The 14361-nt window shown below is 49.3% G+C and overlaps 1 protein-coding gene across 4 annotated transcripts in view; it reads right to left on the bottom strand.

Moving 5' to 3' along the window:
- The window catches only part of rab11fip3 (RAB11 family interacting protein 3 (class II)), a 61758-nt gene extending 48991 nt beyond the window's left edge, over window positions 1-12767 (bottom strand). For 2 of the 4 annotated variants that reach the window (XM_088936912.1, XM_088936915.1), the window contains exon 1: window positions 9376-12401. In XM_088936912.1, the coding sequence (XP_088793038.1) occupies window positions 9376-10908 (1533 nt within the window). In that variant the 5' untranslated portion in view covers window positions 10909-12401. Of the gene's footprint in view, window positions 1-9375; window positions 12433-12709 lie in introns of those variants that run through there. The other 2 variants (XM_088936914.1, XM_088936913.1) reach the window with 2 other exon arrangements.
- Between the last annotated feature and the right edge of the window lie 1594 nt (window positions 12768-14361).

Genomic DNA, 14361 nt, shown 5'->3' with positions numbered 1-14361 from the left:
GGTCAGGCCAAAAGGCCCGGTTCATAAACTTCATTCCAGACGAGGTCAAGCCTAGCGCTGAAAGCAAACTGAAAACTGTTCATCCGCACCACAGGGGCGTTGTGCATCACGAATTGGTATGTACATGAAACTGGAAAGCTCAAGAGCCAGTACATTATCCAAGAAGCAGTGTTAAGAGTAGGTTGCAGGTTCAAATCCCATGTGGAGCACAGCTGTTGTACAGTAATTCACTCCGATTGCGGTCATAATCTGCTGAGTAAATGAGTAGTCTCTATGCTGTCATTGTAACACAACCTGGTTAAAGAGTGGCTTAAAAAAATATCTAGACTACTTGTTCCCCGACAGTACCAAAAACGCTCCAAATCACCAAAGATCTCGTGGTACTCTGCAGCACCGGCGTCATCTCGGGTTCCAGTTATAAATGAGCCAGCCACTGTTGCCCTTTTGAGCTGAAGATTTCAAAACTCAACCAGCTCATGTGGACAATAACCACAGACCCAAGTTATAAAAAAAAATTAGACTAAACCCAACGAAATCTTCATGCCTTTTTATTCACCCTCCACAGGCCTGCAGTCTAAAACACAGGTCTGCCACCGAGCCACATTCCTGCAGCGTGTGTAGGGATGTTTAGAAAAACGGGTCAGTGACATGAGAAGGAGCAGAAACCTTAAAAATGTGTGTGTTCAGCAAGTAACCAGGCTAGTCCCTTAACTTACAGCTCAGCTAAACTGAGAGCCAGAACCTACTGCTTTCTGGCGCTAAGGAGAGGCAGACCCCTTGTCTTCAGGTACTGTACTTTGCCGCCTGGTTTATTCTCCTTGAACAATGGCATTAGAGCTCCCAGCAGCACAGCATTCAACGGGGGAAAACCGAGGCCGCCGGCAAGGCCAGGGGGAGTGGCTGGGGGACTGAGCTTTCTCCCCTGAGGAGCCAGGGTGTGAGACCGAAAACCTGCTCGAATCCACCAACGGCCTTCCATGCCACAGTCACATAGGTGAGATTTCTCACAACGCGCGCGCACCATCCCAGGGCGACAGTCGCGGTTCCGCGCGGGGTCATGCCCCCCCGCCACCCGTTCCGGCCCTCACACCTGGGGCGCGAACCCGGGTCTCCGGCGTAACGCAACAGGGAACCAGCCGAGCGAGCTAAAGGAGACCTCCCTCAGCCCGGGCGGCTGAGGTCCCTGCTACGCGCAGTGAGGGTGCCGACGTCACCACACTAGCTCCGCTACACCAGCGCTCTCGGGTCCCGCACCGCATCGCTCCTCCCTCTCTCTCTCCACCGGTAACCCATCCCCTCTGTCCGCCCGCAGACAACAGCACAGCTCCCCTCTCGGTGCTCGTCTCGCTGGCGGGCTTCAAGCCATCAGACTCCCGGATCTGCCCTTCTCTGTGGCTCCCCGCGCAAGGGATAACGGGAGCAGCCAGCTCACAGCAGCGTCCTGGTTTTAATGAACGGCCTTGTCAGATCATCACGAGGCACATTCCCACACGGCAGCTCCCGGATCGCAGGGATGGGGGAAGGAGGGCAGCTGCCCGGAGGAACACTGCTGTGCTGCTGGCAGCAGGAGGCGAAATTACAACACAATGACAAGTTCATTCCTTACATAATGCCCTCACTTTGGAGACAAGGATCTGCCTGCTATTCTGGAGTCAACGAAGCAGGTCTGCTTTCACCAGCTACAACCCCCAAGCTGGAGAGCGAGCTTGCCCTACCCCAGATCGGCGTGGCTTAATGCAGCCAAAATAATTCAAGCCGTTAGTGGCAATCTGCCGTCATCCCTGAAATCCGAGGTGCAGAACTTCTGATGCGGCTCGCTTCTTAACAGGAGAGAATGGAGGCTAGCTCCTTTTTGTCGCTTCTGGTGAGGATGACTGCATAAAATAAAGACTTCAAGATCTGGCGCAATATGTTCAAAATAAATCACATGGGGGGACAGCACCAGATTTTATTAAATGCGTGCCCGGGATATGCTCCTGTGACCCTATTTTGGATCAAGCGGGTAGCAGATAGATGGGATTTTATTAAACATTTCAACTAATATTCAATTGGGAAGTGCAACTAATTCCAGCCACACCATGTCCCCGTCTCACATTGAGGATAGCAGTTTAAAATGAAATGATCTCGCTACCCTTGTGGTTCAGCGAGAAGAATGGTGGGTGGGGAGTACTTCAATGAAAGGCCCAGGGCCAGCTGTACATAAATCTCAATACCACACCTAACATTTAATAAAACAAAAAGAGAAAATAGGAAACACATGTGCTTTTTACACTATCCCCTCGAAAGATCTCACTCTTAAATCTACAGTCTGACTGAAAGCTGTTTATTTCACCAGTCTCTCAAAGTTTTCAATTACAGAGACCTGGTTTTGAATTCAGTTTCGATCCCAACTTGCTTTTTTTGTTTGGAATTCCAGGACCAGCTCAGGGACAGTGGAGATGGTCCATGTTTTCTTCCAGACTGTGCCAGGAGCCTGCTGCGCTTCAGAACTGGGCTGGGGCGCAGTGGGGGAGCGCTGTGGCTCATGGCAAGAGCACTCCAGGCCCACGGACACTGAAGCTAGCCACAGTGGGCCGAGTTACCACAGAACGCCAACTCGCACCCACCCAGCCCCAGAGGCGCTCTTCAGTACACATGGTGCCGGTGGGCTGCAGAACCAAGAGACAAACCAGCGATGCCTGGATCTCAAAGCTCAATCCGCATTCCAGACACACGACTTCACTCCTGGTGCCCATGTGCGTACACCACATATCTTGATAAAATATGGCACAGTTGGGTATCTGGGGCTTGGAACACAGGTGTTCAATTCTCCACCCCGTGAAAAGTTTTGGGAGTTACGGGAAGTTCTTGTATTCAAATAGAAAGGTGCCTCATCAGACTACATAGCTCCCCTCATTGACGGCAGGATCAAGGCAAAACAGCCATCAAACCAGGCAGGGAGGATTTTCTTTCCTTTATGTCCTGCTGCAGTGACACACAGCCCTGCTCTTCTCAGACAATGGGGCAGACAGGCCGTGTGAATGGGTGGTCAGCTGGCGGGAGTGTCCCTTGTTCGGGGGGGGGGGGAAATACTGCAGCCACCACACCACCTCAGGCTGGTGCATGCTGGGGCCCCCTGCTCCCTGAAAAGGGGGGAGGATTCAGTGATCTCTCTGGAATCCGTACGAGCCCATACCCCTCTCTGCCCTCTTGTCCAAGGTAGCCATTGCAGCTGAGAGACCCACCTGTCTGTCCCTGGTCATTAGCATCTACAGACAACTCAGGCAGATTATGGAAAAACCACCATGTGTACAAACAAAAACAATCCAATTTGCTACCAAGTAAACAGAGCATTCGATTCAATCCGGATGCTAGCGTGCTTGCATGAAAAACAAAATCTGCTCTGGTCACAATAATCTGAGTCCGAGTCCTTGAGGACCTATGGATCCGAATCAAATTCGCTGCTCCACCCCGGACATCTGTGGGGCTGTGGGCTGGTGATCAGTTTTGCAGTGTAAATATCAGTTTCTCTGTGCTGTATAATAAAACCCTTGGGCATCCCTAGATATGACGAAGGAACAGAAACACGACCGACATGTTGGGTTTGTCAAAGGATCATAAATCTATTTTGGAACACTGTTAAATCTCAAGCATGTACATCAGCATCAATAAATTCTCTCCTTTATTATGTCACTATATTACCAAAGTAAAATGCTATTGATGCTCACAATGAAAGTCCTCAATAAAATGCTGATCATGAGTAAAAATTGACCAGTATACAACGAACACATTTACTGTAACTAAATCTATCATATCTAATGCACAAGTTCCTTATTGCTTGTCTCCAATTTCAAATAAAATCCTGGCATTTCCCCAGTTTTCTAGTTCAGGATACCCACAGAGACCTTTTTCCCCCCAACAACCCATAATTAAGCCATGTACAATTCTCGCCGTTCACCAGCAAGTAAAGACTGTTAAAATAGGCAGATGTAAATTAACCCTTCATTTTGAAAAGGATCAGAGTGGTGAGATGAATCCCCTGAAATTCTCCACTTTCTAGGTGCAGCACGATGCACAGACTTAACTAGTTTGGCTTTTCAGCTCTGCAATTTGAAAGGATTAGTCGTTTTTCAAATCGCGCATTACTCATATAATTAAGTCTCAAACAGGATAATGGATAAATCTGATAACCCTGACATTTAAACCACTGTAGTTATTACTTCGTGTATGACTGGTTACAGTTAAGGCGGTTATTAGCAGTTTCTGTCCAATTCATCTTGCTTCACAAGACAGGAGTGGGTTTTCGGCTCAGTAATATAGTGTCCTACGGCTGTCAAGGACACTGAATAAATACCACAAAAGAAACTGATTAACAGAAGTCAGAAAACTCCAATTACCGGAGCCATGTATTAGTGTAAAGAGGAGCATGAGGAAAGTTATATAAAGAGAGAGTAGCTCACATGATGTAGTAAATTTTGGATAAGCTGTAGGGCAGGCCTGAAAGTTAAAAACGTGTCACGTAGGGACACTGTGTCCAGTAGGCTTGATAAGGATACAGCTAAGTGGTTGAAAAAATCCTCTCTCAGGGGTTTGTCCATTTTTGTGCCTTTTGGAAACTGCTGGGTTTCGATTATTGCCACTGTTCACATTTAAAAGTTTACTTTCTTTTCCAAAGACTTAGTCAGGAAAAGGAGCACATCCAGCTCGTTTAATTATAATTATACCTTTACTTCAAAAAAAAAAGAATGGATTAAAAAAAAAAGTTCAGTTTTAATCCTATAGAAAAATTTCAGGAAGGGGAAAAAAAAATAATCCAGCAGGCCGTGCAGTTTGATCCACATTTCTCATCTCAAAGCGCTTCTCTCGGGCTGTGCCAGGGGAGGATGAAACCACAGAGGCTTTAGGGCTGTACCCTGAGGAAACAGACTAACCTGAGAGGCAAGGCAAACCACACAAGAGTACAGAGGGCAGCCTTCCGAAACTACGCCAGCCCTGTTTCAGTGAAACTAATTAAAGCTGATGGTTCTGAGGTCCTGCACGCAACCTCTCTGGCCAAACCCAGGTTAGAAACCAGGTGTGACTTTCACTCTGGGCACTGAGGCATAACGCAAAACTGAAGTTCAGAAAATCAGTCTTGGCCACAGGATCCCATCCCACCAGCACAAATATCTGCACAGAAAGGTCACTAGCTAGAGGCCAGTTCTGGTATCTAACTACGCCCTGAGCGGGCGCATCTTCCTGTCCGCAGATGTCCCTTAATTCCAAAACCTCCAGCCCAGCTGTTACACCTCCCCCTTAAAAAGATCCTTGCAGTTTCCTTGCCAACCCAGGAGCTGCAAATCAGCGGTTATTAAAAAAAAAATCACATACGATTTGCTCCCCCACCCCACCCCGTGTTTCCAGGAGAGTAGAAGGACTGGGAGTGAGAAGCCCATCAGGGAAGGGTCCTTGCTGGAGTGTGGGTCCAGCTTCACGATCCCGAGCGCGAGCTGGTCAGTGTGTCCTGTGACACGTTAGGAGAAGGGTCTCCTGAAGGCAGCGCAATTCCAGTCCCTCAGTCCCCCCCCGGGCGAGGTCACGGGTTTCACAGCGCCAGATCGAGAAGGGAAAAGCACAACTGACGAATTCCAGCGGAGTACCTGGGATTTTTCTCCATTTACATCATATTTGCAACTATGAACGCAAACATTCACGGCCACACGGAACTCAGGTTTCAGGAAGTCATGATTCCCAGGACTGAGAAACGGTTCTTCCTGAAGCCTGAATTCAGCATTCCCTACAGCACAAAAGATACCATTTATTTGGTAGAGGTAACTTCTGCAAGTCGTCTTAGGTGCTAATCTGATGTAAATTTATCAACTATTTACAGGTACTTATACACACCTGGTAACATAACACAGCACGAATGAAACCACAATTGGATAAACTGCAACTGATGGTCTTCAAACTAACAGCATGTCAGGGACTATGGGGTGTGTGATTACAGGCTAATTAGAAGCTTATCTAGGCTAAAAAACAATAGAAGTGTCAGCCTAAAAGGGTCAAAATTACTAAGTATTCTTGTACAGACTCCTTCCAAAAAGGTCTAACCTACATTAGCCATTGTTAAGTTAGCAAACACATTTATGATTTCTACAAATGCAGTAGGTTCCTGAAATTTCAAAGAGAAACGGCCAAACCTTTTTATTTGTATTTAAAGAATTGGCATAGGGATTTAAATGTCCTTTTTGCAATTGTGTTTACACCAATGTGTCTTAGGGAACCCTTTCCCCAGGCAGAACACCTGACTTTTAACTTGATTTTCATTTACACCACTCTGTGAGAAAAAATGTCTGCGTGCGCCAAGAGCCAGATTTTGAACTTTGAGTCATGTTTATCCCTGTGATTGAAACACAAAACCGCCGTGTGGAAAACAGAGCACTGGAAAAGCATGAATGGCATTTGAAGAAAAACATCGTTCACTGCTTTGTGCGGACCTGACAGAAAATAAACCGGCTGGGAAGGAAGTTCAAGCACACAGCCCACCGAATTTAGACGGAAATGGCGAGGAAATTCCATCACAGCACAGCCCCATAACTAAACACAGAGAGGGCCCTGTCTCACAGGAGCTTTTCCTTCAGGGATCTGAGCACAGGGCGGGGCTGCCAGCGGGTACCCCTCACTGAGCCCCCCTCTCCCGGGCTACATACAAACACACCCTGCCCATCGCACTCACAATATGGCAGAGCACCTACAGCACAAGCCACCGCCACAGACCCCAAAGCACAGCCATCTTTTATTGTGCTCGCTCACAACTTTTAGGATCCTCACCCTCAACCCGTCCAGTCCCGAATCCGACCGCAGAGCCCTCCGAGGACGAAAAGGAAAAAACGGAAAGTTCGGAAAGAGCGACTTCCCCGGCGGAGCCAGCGCGCGATACGACGCTTGCAGATCGCTGATCGGCCCAGCCAACGGAACGGCAATGACAACACTTTGTCTAGAAACGCCAGGGCGGCGAGTCCTTCAGCATAAACGGTGAACCGCACACCGAAGGACACAAGTGGAAACTACACGGACGTGGATTTAAAAACGAAAACAGGAGGCGCGCCATCCCCTAAAGGACTATGGGAACATCAAACAAGCTGTCCAGCCATGTGGCTGAAGCCAAAGACTTCTTTCAAGAGACAGCTGGATGAGATCTGTGAATCAATTAGCTACTAATAAATGGCCTCCCTTTGTTTATGATTGTCACATAAAAATGTGATACTGGGGAAGACGACGACTATCCAGGGCGGCAATCGTGGTCATCTCACTAATTTGGTTGCCAATAGCTGATTTAACCAAGGATCTCAAAAAGCTGTTTCTATATTACAGCTAATTTACAGCAAGTTTTAAACACCCAAACAGTGTACGCAAGGGGGCCTAGAGGAAACTCCCTTGTGCTTTATCGTTCCTTACAACAACGGTAATGAACACTTCACCTCTCAGAGGAGAAGGTCTCTCAGTAGGGATACCAGAACAGCTTCCCCCCCCCCGCCCGGTGCCACTTATGTTGACAAGCTAAGTACCCAGTACATAACAAAGGCCAATACTGCTAAATACACACTGCTGGAAAACACACCAAGCGATTAGAATATTTAATCCAAAGGAGACTTTAATCACAAGCCGCAGCCCCGCACTTGTTGACCGAAAATGAGCGTTTGCCAAGTGAGCTCAGCCCTTTTCAAAAAGTATTTAACCTACATGCTTTAGGGGAATTTCAAAGACCGTCGGTTCCTTCCAGGAAGGTCCAGTTCAAAACGCCTGCCCACTGCGTCAGACCGAAGCCTCCGGTCAGGACAGAAGTGGCGACTGCCGTTTGGCTTCCCAGCGGCTGCGAGATATTTTTAACGACAGCTCAACCTGCTTTTTCACTGCTCGGCCCTCTCTGGGGAATTACTGTCATTTTCATGGAAAAACACAGAACTGAGAGAGAGATTTTAGACTTCAAAAAAAGAAATAGTGGGATGTCTGAAACTGCACGAAATTCGAGGCTTCGAGATTAAGGGAGGTCATTACTTTTTTAGCCTCTTGGAGAAAAAGGTGTAGGTTTACAGTGAAAAAGGAAAATTGGTTTGTTTGAAAGGGTTTAATACCCCCCAAATTCAGCCTTTGTATCTTCAATACAACTGCCTCTTCAAAACTCAGACATACAGTACTGCACTACAGCATCACAGCAGTCAAACTGACTTTATTGGTTTAAGTATGGCAAACGTAAAGTCAATGACGTTTGCTACCTCACTTCTCTGTTACAGAACACCGTAACCTTGTTTCAGAACAAAGGGAGTTTATCTGAAACCATACACAGAATTCCCTGCACTCCAGTGTCTTAAATGGTTCCACTGTGCAGGAGCACCAAAAGACATCCATCTCTGCCCCCACTTGAACAACTCATCTCCCATTAACCAAAAATCCTATAGCACGATCTCGGTCATTCCAGTGCACGATGCACATGGCCCAAGCCGAAACCTGTAGGCAGGGAACCCCAGTCTCCAGGTTATTGGGTAACTGGATGTTGGAAACCTGGCTCCAGAAAGGAAACTACAGTTAAAAACCTTTAAGCTGAGCTTGCAAGCACCAAAGCGCTTGACAATAGCACATATGGCTTTGTACTGTTAAGACCTCAGCAGACTGCACTGAAGGCAGTACAATTGGACTGGTAGAACTGATTGAGCATGATGACTCATTGCAAATCCAAGCAGATACAACTTCAAAACATTATCTGGTTTGTCCTGGGACACCAGATGTGATTAGTTCTAGCGTGTAGCCCAGTAGCCCAGTGCGAGGCCCGAGCCACATTGACACAGACCTGTCCAGTCAGCTCCGACTGGGCAACCTGTCAGTGCCGTAAGAAAGACGACAAACAAGACCAGGCCATCCGGCCCCCCTAGCCTGCGCAGCGCTGCGGGGTCATTTTACTGGGGGGTGCGGGGGAGCAGCCCTGTGGAAACAGGGAGAGAGCAGCCCTTAGCAATCTCACAGTCTGAGCTCCTGCTGTCCTGCACATGGGGCTCATTTTAAGATAACCCACCACGAGCCACTGTTTCAAACTTCTGATCACCCTCGGCAGGCTCTGTGTATTTAAACAACTCTTGAGCTTTTGAACTTGCTTTCACAAAAATAAATCCCCTCCTGTAGTTCAAGGGTTTCAGACATGCTGCTTCCATCATTAAACACCCTGCCTGGAGACTCTGCATAAAATTGCATGCTGAGAAACACAGATTCCCTTTTTGTTGAATGTTTCTTTCTTGGCTTACAAAGCCAGTTTCCAAACTAGGTATTGGAGAAACGCCAATATTGAGAGCTCAACGATTCATTCCCGGAGCGAGAGAAAGGTGTCGGAGCATGGGACAACTGCTTCAATAAAGACCGTCTTACCTGTTCAGCACCATAGACTGTGGCGAACTGCACAAACTCCTCCATCCGCACAAACCCATCCCGATCCTGGTCCAGAGCATCAAACACCGCTCTCAGAGGGGACACGTCCTCCGCCCGCTGGCTGTCCTCCCTGTAAGAAACGCTGCCCCCTGCAGGCAGGGAGGGAGAGAGCTCTACGTCCACTACCGAAAGCTCTTCCGCGGGCTGACTGCTAGTCCGCAACAAGAGGGGGCCGGACACAAGGGATTCCTCGGCGGGATCGTGAAGACCGTTCTGTCCGAGGTCAATTATATCCTTGGGAGCACCGAGGTCCGCCTCCGATTCTGTACTCTTCCCACCCTGAGCCAAAACTGGCGATCCGTACAATACTCCCTCGGTGAGCTGTGGTTCTAAAATGCCTTTCTCTTGCATTGCAACGGCAGATAAACATGGGTCCGAAACCATATCTTTGTGCTCTTGACCACAGGATCCTGAGCCCTGACCCAAGCCCAGCTGGCCGGGCTCTAAATCCCTTGATGACTTCCAATCCGAGGCCGGGTCATTATTCGGGCCATCGGAGTCCGACACAGCTCCAGATACAGGCGACGGTGGGCGACCAGCTGGTTCTGAAGACCGAGAGGGTAGGGCAGGCTGTGGAAACACCTTGTTCCCCGGGTCGCCCTGGGAGGAAGAGGCAGTTAGAGTCTCCGCTGAGGCATCCTGCTCTGGGGTCCCAGCAGGCAGACTCAGGCTCACAGTTTCGCTCCGCAGAACGAGATCCACAGGGCTGGGGCAGCTCTCGTTATCAGGGCCAGCAGGGCCCGAAAGGCCTGCACTTCCCTGTGATCCACTGCACCCTGACTGCGAGGGGGGGCTCTCGCAGCCCTCGGGTAAGCCCTCCGGCAGCTCGTTACTCAATGCGGGCAGATCCATCTCTGGCACGCGGAAGGAACTTCTGCCCTCGGTTTCAGGTAACGGCGCGGCCTCCGGCGACGAGGACTCGAAGCCGTCGTCTTGCGACAGCAGAGGCGGCTCCCTGCCGCCATCCACCAGATCTAGCCGGCGGGGCTGGAAGGGGCTGGACTCCGGAGAGAAATCCGTCTCGGAATTCAAAGCGCCGATTCCCCTCACCGCTAAAGCAGGACTGCCACTGAAACCAGTGTGATCCGTGGCGGGACTGCTCTGGAAGCTGACCAGCTCCACTGCCCGGTTGTGGTTAAAATCCGTGCCCTGCCTGGGATTTTTTTCCCACTGCAGTACAGTGCAGTCACGTCCTTTCTCCCAGGACAAGATCTGGTCCACACTAGGATACCCTGAGCTCCTAAGAAGGTCATCTAGATTTAAGGCATTCTCCTGAAGGATCTCATCCAGATTCAGGGACACCAGTTTCTCCTCCCCTGCTCTGTAATCCAGCCCTGGCTCCGGACTCTCTTTGCTCCCCTTGGACAAACTAACTCCCTTGTCCGGCTCCAGTAAGAGAAATCCCAGCGACTGTTTCTGCTCCAGCTCCCAGTCGGAACGCCCACCCGGGCTAGACAGCAGCACTTGCTCCATTGAAGCGCTTTTTAAACACTACCTGAAAATCCCGAGGCAAGCCAAGAGCCCTAAGAACTGAAACAAAGGAAGACAACAAAAACCAGAATCCGGACACAATTCGCAAAGGTTTCCCTCGCGGACGACAAAAAGCAAGCCAGCGGCTTATTGTTCAACACAAGCACACCCTTCAGCAGATCCAAAGGCATCTCAGAGATACAGTAAGTAAACACTTTTAAATCCACGGACCGGCGTGTTAGTAAGGCATTAGTACCAACATCAACACCTGCAGGGCTGAGCTCTTTCAGCCACTGTCCCTATGTCCACTCTGCTGCCTGAACTGCAACCTTCACAAGCACGGCCATTCTTAGCAGACAGGGGATATTTATTGCTAGGTTTCATTCAGCCACTTTCCTCTGAAACAACGAATTTTCCCCCCCAGCACGAAGCGCTGTGCGTCTTTCCTCAGTAGGACCTGTTAGGGTTCTGCCTGCTCCCAAAATCCGGGCTGGAAAAATGTGTGTTGTATCTCCGTTTTGAAATGGTCTGCGGGCCGCTCTTGGGGGGGGGGGAAGAAGCGTTTTCCGACGAGGTGAAGTTAATTCCGTCCAGGCCCCGCGTTCGCCTCCTTTCCAGAAAAAGGCTCCTTTCTTCCCCCGACTCGTCTCATACTCCTCCTCGGGCCCTCGTTTCCCTCTGCGTTTTCACTCGGCCAAACCTTCACAACTGCAGCAGGGGGGGGGAAAAAACAAGAAAAAAAGGAGAGCGTGAAACACCGCCGGTGTCTGTGTCTGTTTGGTTGGGTATAAATATTTGATGGATGTTGTAAAACTGTTCTTCGCAGTTGCTAGGCACCGCTATAACCCGACGGGACAGCGAATTCCCCCCCCCTCCCCTCCCCTCCAACGGAGCTCGGCGCTTCGCGTCAGCCCAAGTTATTTCTCGCGTTTTGAACTGATTCGCCTCGTCGTTTCATGCGGCTCCCCCTCCCTTTCACGACCAGATCCTCAGCGGGTCCCCGAAACGCGACCGCCGGGGCAGCGCAGCGCCGCGCCGCGGCTGTCCTCCCCCGAAGGCGCCTGCCGGTAGGTGGGCTGTGAAACAAGATTTTCCGTTGGCGTCTCCCCGGTGAAAGAGCATCCCTCACTCGCCCGCCGGGCGGCGGCGGCGGCGACTCTCTCGGAAAGCCGGCTCCTTCTCGCGTCCCCCCCTCCCCCTGAGCTTGGCTGGTTTCCTGCGAGAGCTGGTACGCGTCCTTCAGCCTGATCCAGGTTTTCCAGCCCCCCCTCTCCACTCAGGCTCGTTTCTCAAGGCTCATCCACCTGCGTGGGCTGGCGGAGCCCCCTTTTTTCTGCCCTCACCTCCGTCCTTCGGTCACCCCTGAAAACGACCCGCTTTCAAGGCCATCGAAACGCTCCTCCGTTCAGATACGCAGGTGTTTCCATTAGGTAACGTTGTTGACTGATGGCTCCGTGGACTGTCGTCCGTCTCTCTCTCGCATCAGCAACTGCTCCGCCATCGCCAGCCGCATACAGCACTGACGTCACCGCCCCCACAGCGCGCAGGCGCAGCGAGCACGCCGCAGTCTGTCGACTCAAAAGCGCCCCGGCCCCTACAGTCCATCTCTTAAAGGAAAGGTGTGCATGGATGTGTGCCTGGTGAGGCATAGCCACAGTGGCAAGCATGGGGGCAGCGCAGCCCTGGATATACCCAAAGCTGGGCAGATTAGGTAGTTGTCTTTAACTTACTTCAAAGGTTTGAAAAAACCGCAACCACCGTGGGTACGAAACTGAGCACACACTGCGAGTCAGTAATCACTCACGCTATTGTCCACGCCGATCGATCAGTGATTACCCGCTCCTCGCATTGCGTTTGTCGCCTTGTTTTCCAACTCATTAAGGTTTGAGGTTTCAGAGAAACCAGAAAAGAAGTGTTACGCTGTCAGCCTGTGGGACGTCACTGACTTCTGTGGTAGTACAGGCTTTCCAGGTTATCGCTCACACGGCTTCTACCGAAACAAAAAAAAAAGGAAAAAACCCATATTTCCTTCATTCTGAAATCCCCTTGCCAGACCACAGGTAGAGAAATCCGACACTTTTTGGCACCGTACTTATATCAGGTAACAGTGTAAATGCATCAGACAGTAGTTTCGAAGAGCTGAGCCCTTGTTCGCGAGTGTGGGTGGATGCAGGACAGTGGGTTGAGCTTTCACAGCCCCGGCAAGGATCACATATCCTGTCGCCTCGGGAAGTGGGGTAGACCCGTCGAGCTGGGAGTGTTTGCAAGTCCAGTTGTACCTCTGGGCGAAACGATGACTTCGCTGGCCCTTCAGAGTCATGTATTTCCCATGGCTTTTTCGTGGTTCCTGGCATAGGGTCTTACGATAGATGGACGTTTCTTAGCATACCATACTCAAATGTACAAAAATAACATCCACGGACAGCTGATTTCTTCAGGCCCTGCGTCTGAATAAAACAATCACCTTCACATCTGGCGAAGCTCAAGCAATATGTTGGCTAAGCCACTTAAAATAATCAAATACAATCGAATTACAACACCGCACTATTGCTTCAGTGACCTGAAAGAGCGTTTTAATTAAAATCTACTGTTTCGCACGCACTATGGCCAGCTAACCCACACTGTGCAAACGCCGAGTTTCTGTGCTCTTTCCCCCTCTTGTGGTTGTGAAAATACTGCCGAGGTTTTTTTTTGTTAGTAGTCCATACAGACGAACTCTTGTGAATCCTGACTTCGATGAATAATAATAATAATAATAATAATAATAATAAACTTTATTTTATACAGCGCCTTTAAAGGTGACTTCTCAAAGCGCTTTACAGGATGACAACAACAATAAATAAGAAGAATACACAAGATAAAACACAATTACAATATACAGAGGAGGAATGACTGCAAGAGCAAGAGTCACAAGTCCCCAGATTCCTGACACAGCAGGGTCCGCATACGGATTAATGGCATCAAAAGCTAGTTTTGTTTTTCTTGTCGAAGTGAAAGGCATATTTTAGGGACATCTTTATCACTTCTTAGCTCAGGTAAAAAGCAACCCCTAAACCCAGTTTAAGACAAGAACAAAAAAATCAACATTATAAAAAGAGTTAAACATGACCCTCCTGCCCCGGAGACAGCATCCCATCGGAGTTTTTATTCAGATTTTCATCGCTCACGTTTAAAACTCCCGTAAGCGCCTCTTGTGTACTTTTACAGCAATTATTTTTTATTTTAAAAAAATCGTGGCAAATATATACGACCTACACACGGGGAAGCTAATTTCCGTGGTGCAAACTACAAGTATATTGACCCCAACAAAACTAGTGAAATGTCCCAAAACAAATATTAAGAATTCGAGTCACTCCCACGGGGGTCTTTGTTCAATTCTATTGCTACTTAAATGAGTGTTTAAAAAGTACCCCTTACCTGCGTCTGCTTTACCTGAAACACTTCCATTCTGTACAG

This window comes from Atractosteus spatula, chromosome 18, assembly GCF_055471065.1.
Source record: "Atractosteus spatula isolate fAtrSpa1 chromosome 18, fAtrSpa1.hap1, whole genome shotgun sequence".
Taxonomy (NCBI): domain Eukaryota; kingdom Metazoa; phylum Chordata; class Actinopteri; order Semionotiformes; family Lepisosteidae; genus Atractosteus; species Atractosteus spatula.
The sequence above is the reverse complement of the archived record's forward strand: the minus strand, read 5'-3'. Positions and strand labels throughout refer to the sequence as shown.